This window comes from Protopterus annectens, chromosome 1.part1 (genome assembly GCF_019279795.1).
Source record: "Protopterus annectens isolate FY-2018-M chromosome 1.part1, PAN1.0, whole genome shotgun sequence".
Lineage (NCBI taxonomy): Eukaryota > Metazoa > Chordata > Ceratodontiformes > Protopteridae > Protopterus > Protopterus annectens.
This window is the reverse complement of record NC_056726.1, coordinates 43,851,193-43,878,144: the sequence shown is the minus strand read 5'-3', so window position 1 is coordinate 43,878,144 and position 26,952 is coordinate 43,851,193. Positions and strand designations below refer to the sequence as shown.

Genomic DNA, 26,952 nt, shown 5'->3' with positions numbered 1-26,952 from the left:
AACTGCTGCTTGAATGCCCACTTTTCCTTATCATCAACCCCCTGCTGTGGAGCATAGGCTGAGTTTATGAATACTACCCTGCCCTTACACAGGATATTTATTGCTATGAGTACATCACTAATTCTGATGACACCCCCTCACTGTTTTCAGAAGAATTCCCATAAAATGTCTGCTCTGTCCACTCCCTAAGTAGTAGACTATGAATCCTAAGTCAACTGTCTTTGCTATACTGCCCTTTTCCCTTGTCTCCTGGAGATGTAGGATATCCAGTTTCCTCTTTAACATGATATTATGTATTTCCAAGTTGTATACTGTCAGTGAACTTATATTCAGTGTAGCAATTCCTACATTATGGTTGACAAGTTGATTGATTTTATGTCCAGGTTTTGCTCGATAAAGCTATCCCGGGTAACCCAGGCTGCACAATTGGACGCAGGCGGCCAATAGCTCACTGATCCAGGGCTACTGAGTTTTATGTCAGGCAAACACTTCATTTGAGGCACATAGACCTCTCCACCATTTGCATGTGTCCTTGGAATATTTTGGAGTAGGCTGGGTCATCAGCCAGTTTATCACTGGCAAATGCCCATGCCCATTTCACACAGAGCCAGTTTTACACTGTCTCTTGGCTAGCCTTGACATGGTGCAGAGTCTGTGACCCATGTTCCATGTTCCCCTATTTAGAGGATACTCTATGCCATGATTAATATATATATATATATATATATATATATATATATATATATATATATATATATATACACACACACACACACACACACACATATATATATATATATATATATATATATATATAGTCATTACAGCATTGTTAATCTATCACACGTATTCATAAAATGTTAAAATATGGTAATTTCATTTTCTAGAAAGAATCTCTATCTTTTATTTTTCAGAAAAAATATTGTTGAAAAGCTAAATATTTTTTGTTTAACAAAATGTTGCCAGTTAATAAACAGTACATTAAATCAGGTATACAATACTAGTTCAGCAGCAGACATATTGTACTTCAAAAATGTGAAACCACGCTCAGTTTATAATTTTCTTTTAAAATGTGTTCAGCTTTTAAGAATGACATTGCTAACGGAGCAGAGGAAGAAGAAGAGGGTGAACAGTTTGAATTTGAAGACAGTGGTGATGACATTCCAGAGGCGGATAGACATCCACCTGTTCCTCCCCCTCCTGACTATATGAATTGGACCGAAGACCACACTGTTAACAACTTACAATCTGTAACTAAAGAGGGAGAGCCATCACCGAAAGAGCAAGGTAAGTCATGCATAGTAATGCTACCATTTCAAAGAAAATGTTATTCTGCTAAGGGAAATAAACAGCTAGAGGTAATAAACGTTTGCAGTACATTGTTGATGTTTTGGCAAATAATATCTCAAGCGCTTAAAATGTTTTAACACTGCTGAAAACTCATATCTAGAATTATATGTTAGCAATCACCAATAGTAAAAAATATTTTTATTACTTGCTGTATGGAAAATATTCAGTTGATTTTTCTTAAAGTACATACTGGAAATTCCACATTCTCTAACCTGATTCATTGCAGCTCTTGAGAAGAGCTTTATTGCAGATATTAACACAGAGGCTAGAATGTCATTTACAGTTTCGACAGATGTGTTGCATCTGTCAACAGTACATTGATGAAAACATAGGAAGGGCCAGATCTTCAAAGCTTGACATAAGTAGAACACATGTTAGAATACATGTGGAAGGAACGGGAGAGCAGACTTATAGATGTTCCAGAGGCAAGGTTTAAATATTTGTCTGTTATACATTGCTGTGACAAGCAGATTCATGTGTTGTTAATGAGCTTAAGGCTAGAGAGACATGGTGAAGCTTAGCTACATCCCCTTCATAGTGGTGAGGGAAAACAAGTTCTGTCTGGATAGGAAATCATTAACATTAACTTACAGTTACCCATCCAGTTATTGAGATTTGCTTTAAAGATTTCCAGGGCAGTACTCTGCTTGAAATGCAAAGGGAGACTCTTCAGAAGGTGAGGGATGCATTCAGCAAGAAACCTATCATGCTAGCAGGTGCTGATGATCTTAGGATGGCGCTTTATAGTGTTCAAACAGGTATTAATTGAGCTGTTTGATCTGTGAAGGTTCTACTAAAAATAAGGTTCTTTCATGGCATGTGATTCATGAATACAATCTGCACATGGCAGTAGGCAGTTTGTAAAGTACTTTGTGAAATATGAGTTTTATGGAATAAGGTCTATACTCCATATATTTGTACAGAACCCTGAACATTGCCAGATGAAGACCACCAGACAATGAAATTGTTTATGCAAATACTTTTACAGTACTGCAGCCTGTATCCAAGCACTTCTGCATAGCACTGAGTACAAGAAGAGATGTTATCTGAGTATGTGCTGTAGCAAACTGTGTGTTAAGCACTTTTATAGTACAGTGTGCTTTGGGTGAAGGGAAGAATTAAAAACTTTACAGAAATACACATGCACATGCATTTTATAGCGTGCGTGTGTGTGTGTGTGTGTGTGTGTGTGTGTGTGTGTGTGTGTGTGTGTGTGTGTGTGTGTGTGTGTGTGTGTCTGTCTGTCTGGTGTTTCAGTGGGAATGAAGAAGAAGAATCTATTCAGGCAAATGTGTGGTGAATGAAATTATGAGAACAGGGCACATACCATTGCAGAACATTTGACATGCATATGTTGCATGGCAGATGCATGCTACTTAAATTAATTTAGGCTAAGGCTACACAGTAAGAGCAGCCCATGCACCCCAAGAATTAAATGGCTTGTAGACTGCAATGGAGGCATAGAGACTGACATGCTTTGCACCAGCCAGTAAGTGCAACACATGGCATATTTTTAAAACAATACAGATGTGTTGTAGAGTGTATAGCATGGCAGCATGTGCACATGGTGCATATCTGTGTAACACACACACACACACACACACACACACACACACACACACACACACATACACACACACACACACACACACACCTACAGTGCAAGAATATCTAAGGAATTTCAGACTTGGAAAATAGAATGTCATGTTGATAAGCATTTTAATTAGGTATGTGAAAGAAATGTTACTAGTTTTAAATGCTCAATTTTAGATTAACTTTTTTGTAATGAAAGGAAAGATAAATGCTTACCTCTTTTGTTAAGACAGAAAGAATTAATGTATATTTTAAAATTCTGCATTTTAAAACCGAAAGGAATTAATCGTGAATTAAAATGGAAATTCATTGATGTAATTGGATGATTGATTTATTGATGTTTACTTGATTATATTTAAAAGTAGTCTGATTGTAATGTTGTTTATACTCCCTAGTAGACCTTGTGTTCAAGGCACTAGGAGTGTTAAGGTCATATAGAATAATATATATATATATATATATATATATATATATATATATATATATATATATATATTTTTTTTTTTTTTTTAATTATTTTGTCATTTTTCAGTTTACCTAATTAACATTGTTTTATATGGCTGGTGATTTAGATTCAGCTGATGCACTTCCTCAGTTGCTGAGAGAAAGTTGGAACAGCATTACCTAGAAAACACTGGATGGGTTTCTGGCAACTGGAAGTAATGGATGGTCATCTAAAGATACCATTCCTATAATTAATATGGCAAATAAGGTTTTCCAAGATTATAATAAAAGACATTTAGGTTTGATTGCATCATTTTTGTCTAATGTGAAAATGAGATTAACTGAGAAGCTTGAGGAATTGTTCCAACAAGAAAACTATTTGAATCTGGTTACATTAAGAAAATATAAATAATTAAATATTACTCCACATGGTTTGCAAGCATTTAAGGTGCCATTTATAAAATTTTTTGATGGTGATCCCTTAAAGGATGCCTTTAAGTAAAGATGTTTGGCTATAGCATGAGTGTATTTTAAAATGGGCTCAGATTCAAACTGAAAGGCACTTTATTAAATATAAACTTGTAAAACAAGTTAAAGAATGTGAAGATGAAGTAGAAAACTGAGTGTGGGTTAAGGAGTTGAATGATATCTTGACGAAATTAAATGAAACAGTTAAAGCTATGGAGGAAAAACCTGATCAACGAATGAATAGAAGATACACAGAAATGCATGGGGATTATAAGAATAACAAAGCATTCCTCTTGCAACAACATAGTTCTCGTAAGAAGAGTTTTAACAGTAGAAAAGGAACATGCTCTCTGAAAACTGAAACATTAAACAGCAAAATTCTACAAGTAGCGACAGTAGTGGAAGTGAAAATTCCATGTTATGTGAATGCATCATATCCAGGACATTCTGAAACCATTCACAATCTTAGAAGTAGTGAACATTTGCATCCCACTAATAGGAACTGAAGGAACCGTGAGACATGTGGACAGATTTACAATAATTAACAAAAAAGACGGAGATGCTAAACAAAGTATGCACTGCAAGCACTGATTTCAAACATCCCAGAGTTCGCTTTAATTGTACAGCTGAGACTTTTTACAGCCTTATTCCTTGAACACATAGACTGTCAAGAAGTTTATAAAACACCTGTTGTGAAGTTGTCTGCCTCTGAATTAAATGACTCATTTGTTTCTGTATTATCAAAAGGTTTAAGAATTGTTTTCACAGTGCATCCAGGACTGTACCAACTGCAGACTGAGAGTTTAATTGTGTAGGAAATTATATTTGAAGATTTATTTTGCCAGTAAATAGTAAAATAAAGTTTTTTTCTGTTTATGAGGAAAAGTATGAGTTTTAACTTGCTGCTGTGAGATATGCTTTGCTTGTGTGAATCTACTCTTAAATGATTATGATCCACCAGTTAAAAGTGATTATATACCACAGTTTATTAAGAACATAATGAATTTGCTACATTCCTTTCCTTTCCTGTTAAAGAAGCGTATCAGATGTTTTATTATCATAAAAGTAATATACAATTTAATTTCAAGTTTGAATTATATGTTTTGAGAGAATTTAGTAATAATCTAAATCTTATAGTTAAACCTTTAGGTAAAAGTAACACAATTGATGTTTTGTTTAAAAACAGTATTTTAATATGTGTTTATCACAACTTGACGATGAGTGTGCATATTAAGTGGTGTCTATGCAAATGCATGAGATTGCTTAAGAAATGTAAGGGATTTGGTTGAAGATGGTATGAAGTCTAGTCAGATTTGTGGGGATAAAATTAAAAATTTAGTAAAGCAACAACCATGTATGTCAAATTTTTATTGTTTGCCAAAGCTTCATAAAAATATTATGGACCCACTTGGAAGACCTGTTGCCTCTGGCTATAGAGGTTTCCAGGAAAATACATTTGTGAACAGGATTTTATTTTATATTTAATTCTTGAAAAAATTATTGTCCATTAATTTTCAAGATAAGTGGAACAAAATATATTGGGAAACAGTTGATATTTCTAATTTACATATTTGTATCAGACATGATGTTGGTGTACTGGGTCTTAAATTTTATTTTGATTCTAGGTGGTATTATGACTCAGATTTTGTTTTGATTCTAGTGTAGTATCACAGTATATTTTACATCCTATTGAATTTTGTTTATATATTTTGTTTTAATTTTTATGATAATTTTATGTCATCAAGTTAAAGGAATGCTATGAGGGGGCTTGTTTTGCACCTCATATGCTAAGTTATCATTATCATTATTTAGGGCAGCACAGCGATGCAGGAGATAGCGTTGTCACCTCACAACAAGAGGTTCGCTGGTTTGATTCTTGTCTGAGGTGCCTTCTGTGCAGAGTCTGCATGTCCTCCCTATGTTCCTGTGGGTTTCCTCCCATTTTCCAAAGATATGCAGTAGGTGGATTGGACACTCTAAATTGGCCATAGGGGTGTGTGTGTGTATGTGTGTGTCTGTGTGTGTGTGTGTGTGTGTGTGTGTGTGTGTGTGTGTGTGTGTGCGCGCGCGTGTATATATGTTTGTGGGAGAACTACCTAGGCAGGGCTAGCCACCTGCTAGTGTAAACATTGGCTGTAGATGATTGTCACTGTTTAAGTGACATCCCGATCCCATGTGCAAAAATGGGAAAATGGGGTTATGGATGGATGGATGCTAAATTATTTGTATTTTGTAAGAAGAGGAAGTTGGCTTAATGGCTAATTTCTGTACCTCACACATACAAGATACAAAGTTTGATTCTGTTCTCTGGTTGTTGGCTAGACATCTCTAATATAAAACTATGAAGGACCTATGAAGGAACACACGATGCATAGGTTACATTTTTTAATAAAGTTTTATATTATTTTTATTGTATTGATTATTTGTTACTGATATGTAGAGGTAACAAACTAGAATATGGATATCCTGTTCATGTATTGCATAATAACTGATTTGATTCAAAGAAGCAATAAAGCCTGGCACCACAGGACCCATAAACCAAATGGCAAATACACTCTTGTTAGAAACAAAACTGCAAAGCTGAATACTTAAAGCCTTTATTGTAGACAAAACAGAATGAACCCAAGCGCTTTCACTCGGTTAAATACCGAGCTTTTTCAAGGTGAAACAAGAATAATGCTTCACTTTAAACCATTAAATACTCAAACAGTAGATCACATGTCATTGTTAATACAAATTAGTAATTGTTGAGTAATTAAAAATTAAAAAAATAATAGATTATTTAAAAAACACCTCGTACTGAAGTGGATTCTTTGCTTACAATTAAAAGACCAACTGTCATTGTCTAAACCGCTTACCGGTTGATGTAAAAATAAAAATAAAACAGATAAATGTGTTTTAAAAGCAGTTGACATAAAACAGGTAATCCTAACTATAAATGCTATTTTAAGCCCTAGGAATAATCCTGTAATATAAATCTAAAAACTTCACTGCTGATGTATAACATCCAGTGAAACCTAAATCTAATCTCAAAGATCTAAAAAACTACTGTTTAAATAAATATGACTAATTGACCACCCTCATAACCCTGATGAAACTACAAGACTTTACAAACGGGCCTGTCTTAGTTTCAGAATGCTGTTGATGTTAATGTGTTCATTCAAACCAGGAAACCGTCTGGAATCAAGTTTCAATTTACTGGCAGAGGAAAGGGGTGGCCATGGGGGCCCCCTGTGCCTCTTTATATGCCAACTTGGTTCTCTATTATTGGGAAAAGAATCATGTTTTCACAAGCACATGGTACCAAGAGGTCTTGCACTACAGGAGATACTTGGACGACATTTGTATCTTATGGAAAGGTAATGAGGACAGCCTATTAAATGTTTTACATTATAATAATGGCACAACATCATTTTTGAAATTTACCTACAAAATAGACAAAGACAAGCTCCATTATTTGGACATCACCCTTTCAAAAGATTATGTCAACCAATGTTTCCAATCAACATTATACAGTAAAAGCTCCTACTCCAACTCCTACCTACACTTTCAAAGTGGACATCCATTTCACCAGAAGAAGGGACTAGTAAAGGGGCAGTTAATTCGGGCCTCACGTATGTCCAGTACCTTAGAAAGTTTCCTGGATGAAGCTGGTATTCTAAAAAGTTTTTTTCTAGAAAAAGGTTACCCCATTACACTTTTGGAAAAGTTAATTCAGGAAGTCAGTCAGGGTAGAGACACCCTTTACCCCCCCCCGTTATTGGGGACTGGTTTGAACCTTCCTCTTCAAAATGGACACACTAGCAAACTTAGCACTAAAAACAGTTTCATATATACATACTCAGCTAATTCTTGCAAGATTGAACAAATTATTTATAACTACTGGCCTATCCTCAGTACACATGAAGAAATAAAAACCTACATTCCTACTAACCCACATTTTGTCCGAAAGAGAGATACAAATTTAAAAGAGCTTTTGGAAGTTAAGTATGAAGCACAAACAAACAAAAGTAATAAGAAACCTAGGACATACTCATGTGGCAGTTGTAAACAATGCCACGCCATGCTAAATGATAACGATTTATACCTCCCTTCGAGGAAGTTTAGATTCACTTCTACTAAACACTTAAATTGTGGAACGAAGGGGGTGGTATATTTAGGTTTCTGTACAGTATGTGGTGGGTTTTATGTGGGTAAAACAGAGCGTGTCCTAAGGAGAAGAGTGTATTGAACACTTCAATGATGTTTTAAACCACAAAGAAAGTAACGCATTTTACAAACATTCTACACTCTGTGCGAATATGCACTTGAAGTTCATTGTTCTTGAGCAGATTACACCAGATGTTAGGGGTGGCAGCTGGGAAACCAGGCTGGAATATCGGGAATTATTTTGGCAATTGAAACTTGATTCCAGCCGGTTTCCTGGCTTGAATGAACACATTAACATCAACAGCGTTCTGAAACTAAGACAGGCCCGTTTGTAAAGTCTTGTAGTTTCATCAGGGTTATGAGGGTGGTCAATTAGTCAGGTTTATTTAAGCAGTTAAAGTAGTTTTTTAGATCTTTGAGATTAGATTTAGGTTTCACTGGATGTCATACATCAGCAGTGAAGTTTTTAGATTTATATTACAGGATTATTGCTAGGGCTTCAAATAGCATTTATAGTTAGGACTACCTGTTTTATGTTGACTGCTTTTAAAACACATTTATCTGTTTTATTTTTATTTTTACATCAACCGGTAAGCGGTTTAGACAATGACAGTTGGTCTTTTAATTGTAAGCAAAGAATCCACTTCAGTACGAGGTGTTTTTTAAATAATCTATTATTTTTAAATTTTTAATTAATCAACGATTACTAATTTGTATTAACAATGACATGTGATCTACTGTTTGAGTATTTAATGGTTTAAAGTGAAGCATTATTCTTGTTTCACCTTGAAAACACTCGGTATTTAACCGAGCGAAAGCGCTTGGGTTCATTCTGTTTGTCTACAATAAAGGCTTTAAGCATTCAGCTTTGCAGTTTTGTTTCTAACAAGAGTGTATTTGCCATTTGGTTTCTGGGTCCTGTGGTGCCAGGCTTTATCGCTTCTTTGGTTTCACTTCAGTTTTTGGATTTATTGATTTGATTTAAAATTTACTTATGAATCTTTTTGGAAGTCCAATAATCTTTTGAAAGTCAAATTAATTATTTATATGTTTTTTTATTTAAATGTAATATTAGACTAGAAACAAAGTTATTAAGGAAACATATGGGCCCCTTAAATTTTTATGTAGTTCAAGTTGTCATCGAGACTATACTTAGCAGTGAATGAATTGATAAGTGCATGTATGTCATGTAGTTGATAATCTGCAGTATCTATTGTTACACGTGTTTTACATATATTGATATTGGAAATATTTATTGGAGAAGCTATACCAAATCTAGGCAGACCTTGATATGTGAGAATAAATGGCATGAATGCAAGGAAGTAGGTTGAAGGTATCTTAAGTATGATTCAGTTGAAGGTGCATATTTTGTAATTGGGTACACTGTCTTAGGTTCAGTTATTATTAACTTGTTTATGTTTTTTGGTTGTATATATTATCTCTCTCACACAAAATGAATAACATTTTTAAAGGCAGATTGTCCTGCCTAAGTAGAAGTGTTATATATGCTATATGGTTTAACTACAAATTATTTTATATTGCTGAGACTACTAAATGTTTCAAATGTCAAATTCAAGCATATCTAAGCAATGTTAGATTTGAAAAATGGATAGACTTTTATTTTTGAGCATTTTAATAAATTGCATGAAGGAAATTTGAACTGGTTTTAAATGTTCAGTATTATAGCAGGTTTTTTGTGATGAAAGGAAGGGTAAATTTTTGTTGTTAGGACAAAAAGAATTAATATATGTTTATATTAAAATTCACTTTAAAATCTGAAGGACTTAATCAGTAATTAGAATGGTAATTTGCTTTGAAGTGATTGGTTAATGTTGTCCAGTCCATCCATCCTCAACCCCTTTTCCCATTTTACGCATGTGGTCAGGGTGTCAGTTCTGTAGTGACAATCACCTCAAGCCAAGGTTTACACTGCCGGGTTGCTAGCCCAGCTCCTGTAGTTTATTTGTACCACTCACTTGCACAGACTCTCTCACCTACAGCAAATTTAGAGTGTCCAATCCACCTACTGCATGTCTTTTGAATGTATAAGGAAACTACCTATGGAATAAAGTAGATCATTTTATTTTTTATTTTGCTGTTATTTTAGTTTATTTAATTATCGTTGTTTTGTAAGGGACAATTATGTTATTGAACTGGCAAGTTTCTGTCATTTGCACTCTAGCTGTCATTTAAAGAGATCATGGTCAAACCTTGGTTCAGAGTGAGCATTAGATCTATGGTGTATGAAAACTGTTTTGGCAGTGTTTAGGATACCTGTTATAGCCCTATTATTGGTTTTGAGTAGGACAGCTACATCATCAGCACTGACCTTCTCTAGGAATAGGTCTATTATAAGCATTGTAATGCATCTGCCATAGTCTGATGAAGTGGTTCTCTCCATGAAACCGCTTACCACTGTTTGTTTTATTGCTTTATTCATTAATAAACAGGTTCTTTGCCACTTTTTACTTGTTTTATTTCATTCATTCAGTTCTACCTTACTTGATGTTTTCCTATGCATCTGACAATTGCTATCTATTTATGGACTATATCATCATTGCGTGTATGACCGTTAATAATCTTTTATTGTATAACTAACCGTTATCACTGAATTGTTGACTGATGGCCCAGGTCATGTCTGGAAATGGTCTATGGGCCTGCATACTTGCCCAGTTAACAAATGTTAAATAAATAAAGGTCTGATGTCAATTTTCACATTCCTCAATGTACGGGTTCAGATCCGACACTTGTATCCGACTCGGCCTTTACTGTAGCTTGTGGCTACCAACAAACTCTGGAGCTCCTTTCATACCTATAATGCACTATGCCTAATGTCCCCCAGATCTCGTTTGCTGCTTTTGCGGCTAGACATGGTTGTCTGCAGCTCTCGAGCTAAATCGTTTAAGATAAATGTATACTCTTTAAAATCGTATTTTTTTCAAGCCTTAGTTTTGATAAATCTTCATCTGCTAGAACATTTATCCTATCCCTTGACTGTTCTATTTTCCTTGTTCACTTTTACACTACTTTTTTCACTTGTTAGTGTATTCTAAGCTACCATTATTGGTAGGCCTTTCCTACCCATTTTTCTTGTCATTTCAATAGTGTTTTTACCCTCTGGCTTCTTGCTGGTTAATTAATCCATCTTTTTTCTTGGTGGTTAATTAATCTATTTTTCAAAAAAAAAAAAAAAAAAAAACCTACTATATTACTCTTTCGTCGGCTTATTGTTGCTGTTGTTCGTTTTTGTTGGCTGTTACTATTGTTGGCTGTTAATTTCCTTCACTGTGTCTGAAAAGGGATTCGAGAAATGCAAGAGAAGTGATCATAAAATGCCTTTTTCTGATGCCCACATTCTGTGAGTCTACTGTTTAGGTGAGGAATGCATAGACCAGTATTGCGATCTTTGTTGTGGTTTTAATCCATGGGCTTTAACTGAGAGGGAAAACAAATTAATATTAAAAGGTATGTTGCCATCTCCTTTCTCTGATGCTGTATCTGGAGTTCATCCTCCTAAAATAAAAGTTAGTGACCCTTCAAAAAAAAGGTCCAAATCTGTGGAAGAGGAAAAATTGGAATCTAAGTCTTCTGAGATCTGAGCAAGTATCTTTCTAGTCCGACAACTTCAGATCCAACAAGGCACACCTCCGATCTGAAATCTCCAGATCCGAAGCCATTGCCTCCCACTGTGTATTCATCCTGTGTGGATCCGGTACCATCCAGGGTGCCCTCTCCTTTTCTTGAGTGGCACTCTAAGTCCCATTCAGTGGTGTCCTCTTGTTCTTACAGAAGTCTCATGTAGGCAGATGTCCAAAGGATGATGAGGAGATTCATTACGGTGCAATTTCAGAAGGGAGTCTTCACGGTTCCTACCCCCTCGGGTCAGGAACACTGTCCATCAACTACTCCAATGACAACACCTCCTCCTCTGAACCAACCTGTGGTGTTAGAGTCCTCGTAGCCGAGAGTTCAGTACCCCTTCTGTGTTGGAGCCAAAGAGAACATTGTCTTCGGATCTTACTGTTACTATGATTGCACTGGCTCTGACTTATTCGGATCCACATGACTCTCAGGGCCAGAGTTTCCAGGTCAGATCTGAATAGATTTTGGAGCTGTCTCTTTCTCTCAGAGCTTTGGTGTTGGATAGCTCAGCTCCAGCTGGCTTCCATCTCTGGCAGACGGCTCTTGGAGCTGAGGGAGATGGTGGCCCAGAAACTCATTTTCTTGCCTTCTTTCTGTCCAGATTGGTCTGGTTTCAAGGTTGTGAGGAGGGTTTTCTCTGCTCCTACAGGTCCTTCCCTCTTGGATCTACCTTCAACATCTCAACTGGCTTTCCACCATGATCCTCAGCAATTTACACCACTGAGACAGCCCACACAGAGCTTCCAGATCACTCAGCTGGGTATTGTCATCTTATCCAATACTTCTCCGGATCATCCCACCAAAGAAGTCCCTAGAAAGAGGACATGCGAGAGGAGGCACTTGGACCCCCCCCCCCCCCAGGAGTCTGTCACTGATGATACTGACTTTGATGAGGGAGAATGGTCTCCCAAATCACCACCTGATGACATCTCATTTGGAGACATCCTTAAGCTCCTTAAGCAGAAGGGTGGTTAATCTGCCTAAAACCCAACTCCTGAAGAGTGACTATTTTTGAAAGGTATCAGGACTGGTTTGTCTACCTCCTGGGTCACTCCACCCATTGATGAACTTATTGATTTGGTTTTTAAGCAGGCATGGAAGGAGCTTGATGCAATTGAGCCAATCCTCAAGAGACCAGACAGGATTCTAACTCCACCAGTAGGAAGTGAACATTAGAGTAAGGGACTACTGGTTGATGCAATGGTCATGACGGCAGCTGCAAAGAAGGAACTCGTGAAACAGAGTTCCACTGTCCATTCCCTAATAGAGAATCTTGGACCAATTTGGGAAGCAAGTGTATGCTTCAGCGACATTTACTCTCCGATCGCTGAACTTCTTGGCACATTTCACGAGATTGCAAAGGGACTTGATTAAGAAACTTTCAAACTCCCTATCAGGGGTCACTACTGCAGAGGCTCAAACTTCTATGTCCACGCAGTTGGCTACCCTCCAATCTATTGCAAATTCGTCCATGCTGTAGAAGGTGCCTCAAGGGCTGCAGTTTCAGGCGTTTCAATCAAGAGACATGCTTGGATGTGTCTGTGTGATTTTGTGGAGCCCTTAAGTCACCTTTCATCAGTGCTCCTTTTGATGGTTCTTCTTTGTTTGGTCCCACAGTAAAACACACATTCTCCAGGTGTGAGAAGGGCAGAAAGACCTTATCTGCAGTGGGTGTACATTTTTTCACCCCTCAACAGACCTTTTCCAGGAATCAAAGGGAGGTCAAAAGATGTGGTTCATGAAGTTTCAGGATCCTTTCCAGAACACATGTGAAGGTAGCTCCCCCTGAGGCTGGGGGAGGGGTGATAATGGCAGAAGATGCTTCCATGGCAGAGGAGGCCCACAAAACCAAGGGTCCAGAGGTCATTTTCTGACAGACCCTTTCAGTGCTCCTAAAAGGAAGCCTGATTGCGCTCCTCTGGAGGCAATTGTGGGTCACTTATTTCTGCACCAGGGATCCTTTTCCCTTCCACCCGTTACCCAGGAAAATCCTCAGTGTTCCACCCAATCAGAGGGAAGCTGCATCAATGGAAATACAAAAGCTGCTAGAAAAAAGAGTCACCCAAGAGGTCCCTCCAGACCAAATAGAATCCAGAACTTACTCGATTCTTTTTAGTGTCAAAGAAGACAGGAGATTGGAGACTGATTTTAGATCTTAGTGTGTTGAACAAATCAGTTTGACGCACAAAGTTCTGGATAGTCACAGTTCAGTCCATTCTGCCCTTTCTGAGCAAGGACAACTACATGTGCTCGATAGAAGGTCTATCACATAAAAATGAATGGACGATCCAGAAGATACTTATGCTTCTGCTTTGGACCCAGTGATTACCAGTTCAGAGCACTGCCCTTTGGCCTCACCACAGCCCCCAGGGTGTTCACCAAGTGTATGGCAGTGGTAGCAGCTCACTTGAGACTGCAGGGATTGTGGGTGTTTCCATATTTGGACGATTGGCTCCCTACCACTCTGATCAAGCATCATTTGGTATAAGCAAGAGACCAAGTGTTGCAGGCATGTTCATATCTTGGGATAATCCTCAGCCACAGCAAGTCACAATAACAACCGACTCAGACATTCGAATTCTTAGGAGCAATGTTGAATATAGTATCTATGGTAGCATCTCTTCCCCTTTCAAGAGTGTAAACAATAAGAAATCAGGTAAAAAAAAATAACTTGCAGTGCCAAAATTACAGCCTGGTTGATTCTACAAGCCCTGGGATCAATGTCAGCAGCAATTGTCTTAGTTCCTTTAGCAAGACATCACATGAGAATTCTGAAATGGTGCTGCAAACACAGTGGTCAGTCCTGTCGCAACCTGTATTGACGAAAGTAAGAATAACTCGGGTATGCAAGCGGTATCTTTTTTGGTGGATGCAGCCTCAACAACTGTTGCTAGGCTTTCCTTTCATTCTTCCACAGCCCAAGGCCACAGTGATCACGGAGGCTTCCCAGACTGGGTCAGGGGAGTGGCATTTTCTGTGCAAGACAGCCCAAGGCACTTGGTCTCCCAAGGAAGCCAACTTGCATATCAGTGTTCTGGGAATGAGAGTGGTACTTTTGGCATTACAAGCATTCCAAAACTCTCTCCTTCTTGGAAAGATTGTGATCCAAACAGACAAAATGTTGGTAGTTTGGTTCATAAACAAGGAGGAACCAGATCTTACCCTCTGTGTCAAGAAACTCTGAGGGTGTGGCAATGGGTGATTTCTTCCAACTGCTTTCTAATTACAATGCATATTCTGGGGAAGTCCAGTGTGATAGCAGACAAACTGAGCAGGTCCATCATACTACCTCATGAGTAGTCTCTCAGCACAAAGTGACAGACATGATTTTCCATCACTGGGGCCAGCCTTGCTACGATCACTTTGTATCTCCCATAAACAACAAGTGCAACAGCTTCTTTGACTTAATTCCCCCTCCGGGGGACACACTGAGGGATGCTCTACCTCATGATTGGTCCCCCCAGTTTTCTATATGCTTATCCCCCGACACTTTTACTTCCCAAATTCCAACAGAAAAGCAGCCAGGTTGAAGGTCAAAGTCATCCTCATTGTACCCTACTGGCCTTGACAAATTAATTTCCTCTTCCTTTGGCCTCATCTTCTGCACCCAACTTGGATTCTGGATCCAAATCCAGACCTTCTGTTTCACCTGACAGGCATGATTCACTGGACATCTCAAACCTCAGACTAACTGCATGGTTTCTCCAATTCCATTAATAGCCAGGCAACCTATGCTCTCTTTGTCTGTCCATTCCATTCTATAATCTTCCCATAAACCCTCTAGGAGAAAACTGTACAGAAGTAAATGGAGAAGATTTGTTTATTGGGCAAAGCAAAATCAGGTAGAACCTTTCTCAGCCCCAGTATAGTCTGTTCTTGAATTTTAAGCAGGTTTATTGAATGAGGTTGCCAGTTCATTGACTATTAAACTCCAGCTCACAGCCATTTTGAATTTCCATGTTGGATTTCAGAATTCTTACCTGGCTTCTTCCAAAGTATGCCAAGCATTTTGAAAGGTACTCTTCTACTTACACCTCCTTACAAAGATCCTAAACCACCATGGGATTTAAATTTGGTACTGGAAGCCTTGACATAGTCTCCCTTTGAACCTACAGCTAAATGTGATTTAAACTTTTTATCCTGAAACACTATCTTTAGTTGAAATTACTTCTGTTAGAAGAATTTCAGAACTTTATGCATTATCTTCTAACCTGCCATATTTGAGTTTCAACAAAGACAGGGTCACTTTACGTACTAATGCTTCCTTCCTACCTAAGGTGGTGTCAGAATCCAACATTAACCAAGCCATTAACCTGCCAGTATTCTTCCCAAACTTTAAAAATAAAGGAGATTATGTGCTGCACTTAATGGATATTCATAGACAATTACATTTCTACCTGCACAGAACAAAACAAATTAGGAAGACAGACCAGCTCTTTGTTTCCTTCGCACATCACAAGATGGGAAAATCAATCAGAAAGGTAACTATAGCTAGATGGTTGATGGATTGCATCTCATTTGTCTACACTAAATTAAATTTTCCCCTACCAAAACCATTAACAGCTCATTCAGCTAGATCTATGGCTACTTCTACTGTATTCCAGTCTAGAGCTTCCATGGACAATATTTGTGCGGCTGCTACTTTGTCAAATCCTCATACCTTTATCAGTCATTACAAATTAGATGTGGTCTCGAGGGGAAGAGCAGCATTTGGCTCAGTTGTACTCAGGAATATCCTTCCTTAGAGTTCATCCAGGAATTTAGGTAGCTAGGGACTCTGTTGGGGAATGAATGAAAATTAGCAACATCATATAAAGAAGCTATGTACTTGCCATACCTCCCATGCTTTTAAATCTCACACATGTAGAGACTGCCGTAACCTATCCAACTTTGACCCAAATATATTCAGTCAGACTCTCACAGCAGTCAGTTGGTCCTTCCTTCACAATCTCCCACTTGAAGAAGCTGTTTTAAAATTTAACACCTTATTTCTCAACATACTCAACTCCATGGCCCCATCACAAAAATAATGGTTAAATCTAAATATGCTCTCTGGATTACCAAAGACAATCTCTCCCTCATGCAGAAAAGGGACTGTTCGTGAAAATCCTGGAATAAGCACAAAACTACCTCAAATCTCCTGCTCTATAGGGAACTTAGAAACCAGGCTAGAAAACAAATCTACCTTGACAAAAAAACATTTTACTTAAACCACCAAAAAAACCTTCACCAACCCCAAAAAATTCTGGTCTACTATCAACAAGATTCTATACCCTGGTAACCCCTCTCCCCCAATCATTTTCCTAACACCTCCCCTACTGAAACCACCACTCTTCTGAATTCCTTCATTAACTCCATACAGAACTTACTTAAACCCAATGCTACCTTTATCCTGGACACCCCACCACCACCACTTCATTCCACTCCTTTCTCCATTAAACCCATCCCGACTTCAACTATTTGATTGTTTCTCTATAAACATAAACCCTGTTCCCCCTCCGCTGATAACCTTCCACTTTACTGTCTTAAGTTAGCAGCCTACTCTGTTGCCTACCCTTTCTCCATACTTATCAATCACTCAGTTAAGAAAGGTCTTGTCCCTGTTGTCTGGAAAAAAATTTACATTTTGCCCCTACACAAAGGAAGAAACTCCACTGACCCTTCAAACTTTAGGCCCATTGCTATTCTTTCCCTGCCTTTATAAAATTCTTGAAAAATGTATTCACAGACAGCTCATTTCTTATCTCACCCAAGAAAACCTCCTCATCTCCATAGAACATGGCTTTAGACCTCATCATAGCACGGGTTCCCTTCACATGGTCAGCATTTCAGAATGTCGACATTCATATGGCCGAGACCATATGATCGACTTTTGAAATGTCGGCCATGTGGAACTGGCATCTCCATACAGTGCGGAATGAAAAGATTTCCATCTTCCATACTGTAGTGTGATCTTGGAGTTTATATATTTAAGTTCCAGGGGGTGTGGGGAGCACAGCCCTCTGGGGTGCAGGGGCATATAGCAATGTGAAGGTAAGCTTTTTTTGTGTTTTTTATTTTTACTTCTATGGTCGACATTTTGAATGTCAGTCATGTGGTTTTGGCCATATGAATGGTGATATTCTGAAATGTCGACCATATGAAGTAGATCCCATAGCACTACTGCTGCCCTTATATCTTTTACTCATTCAGTTGCCTCATCTCTTGGGAATAACAAGTTAGTCTCTTGCCTGTTCCTTGACCTCTCTATAGCCTTTGATACTGTCTCCCATCAACTCCTTCTCTCCAAACTTTCCTCCCTTGACCTCTGTAGCTCCTCTCTTAACTGGTTCTCTAGTTATCTATCTGATCGGTTACAGTCTATTAAATGTCTCTCTTCTTCCTCCCCTTTCCTCTCTGTTCATACTGGAGTGCCACAGGGCTCCAAACTTGGGCCCTTCTTATTCAACATCTTTACTAACAACCTCTACCTTCCCTGTCATCACTCCACTCTGATTCAATATGTTGATGACTCAACTATCATCGCTGCATCTGACAATGTTCCACATCTTCTCTCCCTCATTCAAGAATCTCTGCATTCAGTGGAAAAATGGCTCACTGCTAACCAATTATTACTTAGCCCTAACAAAACAAAAGTTTTACTCTTCCTAACTAAATCTCTCCAGCATTTCAAAACCTCCTTCATCTCCTCTTTAAATAACACTTCCATCAATGCTGAGTCACATACTAAACTCCTCGGAGTTTACATTGATGATGAACTTAAATTTGACATTCACATTAATAAAACCAACAAACAAACTGTCTAAAAAAACTCACCAAAAACTTGGACTGTTATACAGGAACAAAAGATTCCTAACTCCAGAATCTAAACTGTCCATAGCACAAGTGTACCTACTTCCCACCCTTCTCTACGCAGCCCCTTTATTCTCCCACCTACAAAAGAATCTGACTACCAAGCTTGAACACATCTATAATAAAATAGCATGATTCGCCAGTGATCACCCTTATCGAACACACCACTGTCGTTCCCTAAAAAAACTTCATGGCTTGAACTCCAACGCCAAATCTTCCTGCCACAGCTCCATCTGGCCCACTCTATCCTTCACCATCCTTTTGTTTGTCCATCTCTGACTAATCTTATCTCCTCCTGTATCCCTAAGCGTAACCTATGTAGCTCTGACCAACTCCTATTTTACAAATCCATTGGTAAGATGCACTATAGCTACTCAGTCACCTTTGCCTGGAACAAACTTCCTCTACATATACGAACACTTGATAATACCCACAATTTTAAAATAGCATTAAAGGAATTCCTGCATACCTCTTGGATCTGCTCCTGCAATGACCCCACTTGAACTTCTTCCCCCTTGTCTCTCTGTCTTTCGGCTAAGCCTCCCTTTTCTTTTCTACCTCATCTCCATATTCAACTCTAATATTTATTCCTGATCCACTACTCTCCCCCTTTCAAACAGCTAGCTTCCCCCCTTCATTCTTCCTTCACCACTAACTTCTCTCCAATCTCCACCTCAGCTACTCCTCAAGTTCCTTACTCCTCCTAATGTACTTTAATACAGTGACTGTCCTGCTAAACTCTGCAATGTTTTAATCATTTTACTTTTAAATTTTAGTGTAAAATTCCTAAGATTTATTAAAATGTATTGTCTTTGTTTTTGTAACACTTTAGTTACTCTGTATGAAGTTTAATCATACATTTCCTTAAATTTTTGTATTTTTCACTGTATTTCTAAATTTTGTAATGGAGCTTTTCTCCTCGGGTCTCTGCTGAAAAACGGCATCTTGCCCAGTCAGACCAACCCGATTACAAATGTCAAATACATAAATAAATAAATAAATAATGTTCTGTCTGTGTTATCCATTTTCATTTTTCCTCAACTCCCCACTCTCCATCCCCCTCCATTTGAAACAAACAACTTCTGGAGGAGTAAGACCTTTAATGACACCAAGGACACCATATGTCCCTTGTGTTGAACTCCAGTTATGGCAGTTCTTTTACAGTCTCTCTCTCTCTCTCTGTCCTTCTCTCAAGCTGTAAATAGGATCTGAGGGATGTTAGGCATTGTGCATTATGGATAGGAAGGGAGCTTGAGAGTTTGTTGGTAGCCATGAACTAGTGTAAGGCCTAGTGAGATCCGAGTGTCGAACCAATATGTTGAGGAACAATGAAAATGGACAACACAGCTGGAATGTTAAGTACATAAACTTGTTTTTTAAATCCAAAGATTGCATGGATTTATGGGTAACAGTGGTAACTTCTTGAGTGAAGATGAAACTCTTTATTGACAATTTCCGTGGTGAGTTTATTAGTTTCTTCATCTATATAGGCACTTAAAATTACCCAGCATTAATCACCTGAGGTATTCATGCATTAGGTCAGTGATGAGAGGTATAAACTCTTTCATAAATGGCTGTATGGGTCTGGATAGGCAGTGTCTGCAGGAAAGTTTGCAACTCACTCCTTCTCCAAGTATGTACTCAGAGGTGCTGGAATTTCCAGCATTCACCTAGGATACTCTGTTCCATCCGCAGTAGTACCTTGCATAGTGCTGTGAATAACATGGAGGTCTGGATGAATTTTTATTATTATTAGTATTACTTTTTATGCCATTTCCCCACTAGCCATCCACTCTGCCAACCCCCACATACACATACTTGGCTGCACCATTGATCCATTCATTCCCCCAGTGACCTGGGGGGCTGAGATCAGATGAACTGGGAGTGGCACCATCATCCTTGTGGAGGAATAGTATTTTCTGCTTAAGTCCTGCCATCTCACTGTACATGTTCATCATCCAAGGGGCTGGTGTGTTGTGGATTTTTGCAATGTAGGGCCATGCCTCTGCATAGATGTGATCAAATAGCCCTGCCCATCTTGTATACAAGCATATCCATGTGATCCCTGGTTTATACTGGGGATGCTACCATAGGCAGTGCATCCTGAGTACACACACCCTTCTCTCCCCCTTTAGAGAGGTGAGCAGGGTAATTATCTTCTTTCCTCTCTTCACCACTCCAGCTCCATCAGGTTCCTGAGCCACCAGTTGCTCTCGGATTATCTGAAGGATAGTTAGGACTTTATCCATCTTTGCCAAAGGAGTTAGCAAGACCTAAAGAAGTTAGTGCAGCAAGATGTCATCCAGAATTAACATCCAGCCAAGTTACTGTGATAAACTCCTTGTCAGAGCTAGTCAAAATGATTCCCAGGTTTGTATCAGTCCGGTAATAAATTATGTAGGTCTTGGAAAGGAGTGAGGGGGAACAGGTCCAATCTAAAAGCCAGAAAGGATAGCTTGATTCCTGCAGTACTGCCACTAGACAATTACAGTCAGTATTCATCTTCAAAGAGACATATCTTCCCTTTTGCAAGAATCAGGTATCCCTCTACCAATGTATAAGTCTTCCTCAATGAGTTTTTCGTATTATTCCTGAATCAGTCCATTCATCCCCCTTTTTTCTTTGCCATGGTGGAAATCCTGAGAGTGTGAGAGCACTCTTCACACCTTGAATAGATTCCACCAGATCAGGTTTTACCTGAATTAGGTTTATGCGTTTAGGGAGATTGCTTCAGGGAGGGAAAGTTTCCAGTTGCATTATCCTTTCACAGCAAATTGCTCACAGCCATTTGGACAATGGTGAGATCAAAGGCCACTCCACTTGCAGTGTGACTCCTTCTAGTGCCTTCTTCAGAAATGTCTCCACTGCGGATATTATTACTGTAGACGCTTGGTCCATATTCAGGAACCTGACGGGTATGACTGCCAGTTGTGGGAGTGAATCTCACTGAAAACCACCTTCAGCTCTGATTGATGTTGCTCTTGTCCTCAGTGCAGTATGAACATGGAGGTTAGTATGTATAAGTATCTACCCTTATGCTAGGTGCAGGGGATGTACCTCCTTTCAAAAACATTCTATCTTTGCATATCACTGGAAGTGATCAGTGTGAGTGATGGTGTTTGCGCTACTGGTACTCACTGTAATTACATTTGGGGAGTCAGCATGAGGCCTCTTCTTCACATCTTTAGCAAACTTGATTGTCTTGGCCTTGTATCAAGGAAATAGGGCCTCCTTTGATACCGCTGTACTTCATTGCTCAGCCTTTTGATACTTTGGTCTTTCTGCTCTTTATCGGTTCCTTCCATCATTGTGGATCTACTGGTTGGCATTCACTCTAATTGTATAACCATCAAAGGGACTCTAAAACTAACAAATAATTGGCACATCCTTATTCTATCAGGTGATCTACAAGAGGATCCTCCTTAATGGGTCCTATATACCATCTCACAGTTCTTTTGGGCTTAGATGACCCATCCATCCACTTTGGGTTGTAAGAGCTTCCTGCACGTTGGACAAGTGTATACTGTTTATTACTTGCAAACAGTATAGCTTTGAAAATGTCATTATTATTTTTTCATTTGTTTTTCACTTAGTGCAAATTGATGAAGCAGTAGACTTAAAGCCTGAGCAATCTTAGGTGAGGCACACAGTCAGACAACATCTGCAGGCTTATAACATGTTCATCTCTGAACACAGCAGCTTCAGAGAAAACAGTGGTAGACTAAAACTAAAGAGGTAATGAATCTGACTCTCATTCAACTAAGAAGTATCCCCTTGTAAATCAGCTGGTATTGTAAGACCATATTGTTTAAGATTTGTTTTGGCAAGTTGGTACTTCTGGATTTTAGATACAGTAATGTGGGCCAAAGAGCAACTGCCGTCATGAAAGGAGAATAACTATTTAAAATATAAAGACTGTCAACAACTGCGACTATCAGAGATACCTTATGATTATGGACTTTCTTCCATTATGCTGTATTTAAAAATAAAAAATAAAAGCTCACCTGTTTTTTTCTTGTGCGGTATTTTTGCTGTGTATAAATGATTATAGTCAGTGCTGTACAGCTAGGAGTGCATAAGAGAATGGAACAAAGATATTTAGTTATTACAGCGGTATTTGTATTACTGTTATATGACACCACAAGTAACTTAATTTGTGATTATGTTACCTGAACTAAACAGTACCATGATGTGCATTGCAGACTTTTTATCAAGCCTGCAACAGACAGACGAATATCCCAAAATAAAATGCTTATTTGTTCTGTCTGTATTACTTATTTAACAAATATTTGCCATTAGCACTGTTCGATACATTGACAGCAAACTTTATTACAGGAAGTAACACCCATAATGTGTCTTTGTAAAGTAATAGACATTTGATATTGTTTGGTAGAAGATGGCACTTCATGTACAACTTTGGCATCTGATATAGACGATCCAACAGGTACTGTCTCCAAACAAAAAGCGAGCCCGTATTCTGTTATAAACATTTCACCAGAAGGGAGCCCTTCCCTGCTGTCAGACCCATCTCACCATGAGGAGACTCCAGGTCCGAGGCTGTCTAGTGGATATTCTGTTCCAGTACCCTGTGGCTACTCAGTTCCATCAAACATGCCATTAATACTACCATCGTACTCAACGCCTGTTGTAATACGCCACTGGCCACTTGGTGAAGAAGGTAATATTTCTGGCAGTAATTTAACTTTTAACATGGCTAATGATGCGTGGCGGTTATGAGACTGGTACTAACTGCTTTTGAATTATGAATCTAACTTGATTTCAATTAATGTCCTAATAATAGAGCTGCAGTGAAGAAAGCTCCATAAGGCATGCTGACATGGACACCTTGGGGGTCTGACTTACCCTCAAGTGGGTACATTGAAAGTTAAGTAGTTTGCTGTGGGTGATTGTAACAGCGTTAATCAGACTAGACGTGAAGAACTAACTCGATTTTCTGTTGAATCAGTAAATGTGAACCTCGCTGAGAGGTTATTTGAAGCGTTATCTTTTGCATGAGAAGTGAACATCAGATTGCTTTGAGAGATAGTAAACTCAAGCTATATTAAATTTCTCTTCATGTCAGACACATTAAGAAAAAGAAACTTTTAAAGACATTTTTCTGTCTATTTGGGCTATGTGTACGTCCACAGACTAGATCACTAAAGAAGCGGTACCTTAGCATATCATGAATATCCTGTTTGAATGTTATGTATATTTCAAAGTAAAACATTTGTGATTGTAGTGGGAAGGAGAGTCCTGATACTTGAAACACTCTGAACCAGTGACCCTGATTTAATTGGATTTCATTTTATTTCTGGAGTGGCCTAGCATAGTTTTGCATCTTTTTGAGTATGTATGGTGAGCAGTAATTGTTATGATTCTGTACTGTTTCACTTGTGCTTATTTGTTCCCTGACTTATTTGTGGAAGCTTTTTAGAGACTTAGATGTAGACCAGCCCTAAATGTTTACTGGTTCTTTTTGCTTCTGATAGTATTTGTTGAATGGTACATGAAGTCTGAGTGTGTGCCTCTTGGCTGCAAATGCAGGGTCTATATAATATGAGTGAATAGCACAAATTGTGAACGCTCAGAATATCGAATGTACTGGACCTCAGAATTCCAATTCTGGGGGGCTTTGCCCCCCCCCCCCGCTAAGTATATATTCCAACTCCGAGATTGCACTATAGTGAGGAAAGGGCAAATATCCCATTCTTCACCTCACCGCAATCTCAGAAAAAGCACTTTGAGGTCCGGTGCGTTCGATATTCTGAGCGTTCGCTATTTGTGCGATTCGCTCATATGATATAGACCCAAATACATTGTAGGTTTTTGCCTAGTAGATGTACTGGATTTTTTTTTCCTGATGTTTATAGCGGAAAAGTAAAGTAAAGCAAGCAAAAACAGCAAAAGATAATAGTTTATTACATCACGTACTTTGTGGGTCGTGTATCTTTTGCAGAAATCAATGCAGTGAATGACTTCTACACTACATACTCAGTGGTGTAAAAATAAGCATTTAGGCATGGTTATAATTTTAATTGGAGTGATGAAAATAATAAATAACTGAATGAATTGGATCCAGAAGTGCTACCTTTGATCAGCGCTAGCAACGACAGTGATCAAAGCACTGGTAGTGCTACCTTTGATCAACGCTAGCAGCTGCATTGATCAGGGCACTGGTAGGGCTACCTCTGGTCAGCGCTATCAGCGACATTGATCAAGGCAGTGGTCGTGCTACCTTTGATTAGTGCTAGTAGCAACATTGATCAAGGCACTTTTAGTGCTACCTTTGATCAGCACTAGCAGCGACATTGATCAAAGCACTGGTAGTATAACCTTTGATCAGCGCTAGCAGTGACATTGATCTAGGCACTGGTAGTGTTACCTGTGGTCAGCGCTAGATGCAACATTGATCAAGGCACTGGTAGGGCTACCTTTGATCAGCAGTGACATTGATCAAGGCACTGGTAGGGCTACTTTTGAGCAGTGCTAGCAGCGACATTGATCAAGGCACTGATAGTGATACCTTTGATCAGTCCTAACAGCTGCATTTATCAAGGCACGGGTAGGGCTACCTTTGATCAGAACTAGCAGTGATATTGATCAATCTACTGGTAGTACTATCTTTGATCAGCGCTAGCAGCGACATCGATCAAGGCATTGGTAGTGTTACTTCTGGTCAGCGCTAGCAGCAACATTAATCAAGGCATTCGTAGTGTTACCTTTTATCAGTGCTAGCAGCGATATTAATCAAGGCACTGGCAGTGCTACATTTGATCAGCGGTAGCAGCAAAATTGACCAAGGTAGTGGTAGTTCTACCTCTGGTCAGCGCTAGCAGCGACATTGATCAAGGCACTGGTAGCGCTACGTTTGATCAGTGCTAGCAGCAACATTGATCAAAGCACTGGAAGGGCTACCTTTGATCAGCCCTAGCAGCGACATTGATTAAGGCACTGGTAAGGCTTCCTTTGATCAGCACTAGCAGCGACATTGATCAAGGCACTGGCAGTGCTACCTTTGATCAGCATTAGCAGCGACATTTATCAAGGCACTGGTAGTGCTACCTTTGATCAGTGCTAGCAGTGACATTTATCAAGGCACTGGTAGTGCTATTTTTGATCAGTGCTAGCAGCGACATTGATCAAGGCACTGGTAGTACTACCTTTGATCAGTGCTAGCAGCGACATTGATAAAGGCACTGGTAGTCCTACCTTTGATCAGTGCTAGCAGCGACATTTATCAAGGCACTGGAAGTGCTACCTTTGATCAGCGCTAGCAGCTGCATTGATCAAGGCACTGGTAGGGCTACCTTTGATCAGCACTAGCAGTGACATTGATCAAGGCACTGGTAGTAATGTTCAAGGTTTCAGTGATAATTTGGTTGGGGAGAGTAGAAACTTGGTAGTGAAGTTAAGCAATATCAAAACTTGCTTTATGCCATACTATATTATACAGTGTAGCATTCAGAAAATGAAAAAATACATTTCTTTTTGTTGAAAGACTCATTTAATAAACCCTGTATGAAAGTGTTTCTCTCAGGGGTTTAGAAATGAAAACATCTGAAGCTTTACTTTTAAGGATGACATAATCCAATAGCATATAAATGGACTAAGTGTCTTGTGATGCTTGAGTATGTTCTTGATGTTACTCTGCTGACTTCCATCTTCCCTTTTAATTCTCAGTGATTGCATGCTCAAATATTACTACACTCTGAACTGCTGTCAGTCAGCTGTTTAAGTACCCAGTGCTGCAACTTCTGTAACGGTTACATGTCATATGGAAAGCACAAAGCTTGCAGACAGACACAGTCACTAAGCTGCCAATGCACAAAAGAGATGCGGTATCACTTTTCATAATCAGAACAGTTCTGGTGTAGTAGTTATCACCATATTTGTAGATCGTTGAGTTGACACACTACAGTGAACATCCTACAGATACTTGCTGCCCTCTGCCATTTACATATCCTCTTCAATCTCAGCTAATGGCATATGCATGACTACACCTCACATGGGCATAGCAAAGTCCCTGTATCTTACTTAGACTATGTAGTACTCACTTTACACTGGTTCTCCCTATCTTTCCTGGTTACAAAGAACCACTAGGAAAAAAAAAATCATGTACAGTTCTGAGCTTCTGACTGCTTCAGATGACCTGCTTGAACTTTCTGTTCGAGGACGTCTCACAAAAGAAGCGGTGGAAAGACAAAAATTAAGGAATCTTCTAAGACAAGGCACTTTTCAAGGCAGGTTTGCTATGTGAAGATCAGCCTCAAAAGAAGAGATTGAGTAACGAGTGAATGAAAGACCAGGTGGAAATTGTACAAATGTGTGACATGACTTTATTTCTAAAATACGTGTTACATGTAACGCCTTTATTAGTAGCGTTGCCTTTAACCACATTTTTTGGAAAATGTTTCAAGCTAGTTTTGAACAGGAGTGACAATGTAAAGTCAA

General features: G+C 38.8%; 1 protein-coding gene across 4 annotated transcripts in view; it reads left to right on the top strand.

Moving 5' to 3' along the window:
• The window catches only part of ARHGEF10 (Rho guanine nucleotide exchange factor 10), a 2,254,368-nt gene that overhangs the window by 603,362 nt on the left and 1,624,054 nt on the right, over window positions 1-26,952 (top strand). For all 4 annotated transcript variants that reach the window (XM_044073505.1, XM_044073484.1, XM_044073499.1 and 1 more), the window contains one exon: window positions 1,081-1,287. In XM_044073505.1, coding sequence (XP_043929440.1) covers window positions 1,081-1,287 — 207 coding nt within the window. The remainder of the gene's footprint in view (window positions 1-1,080; window positions 1,288-26,952) is intronic.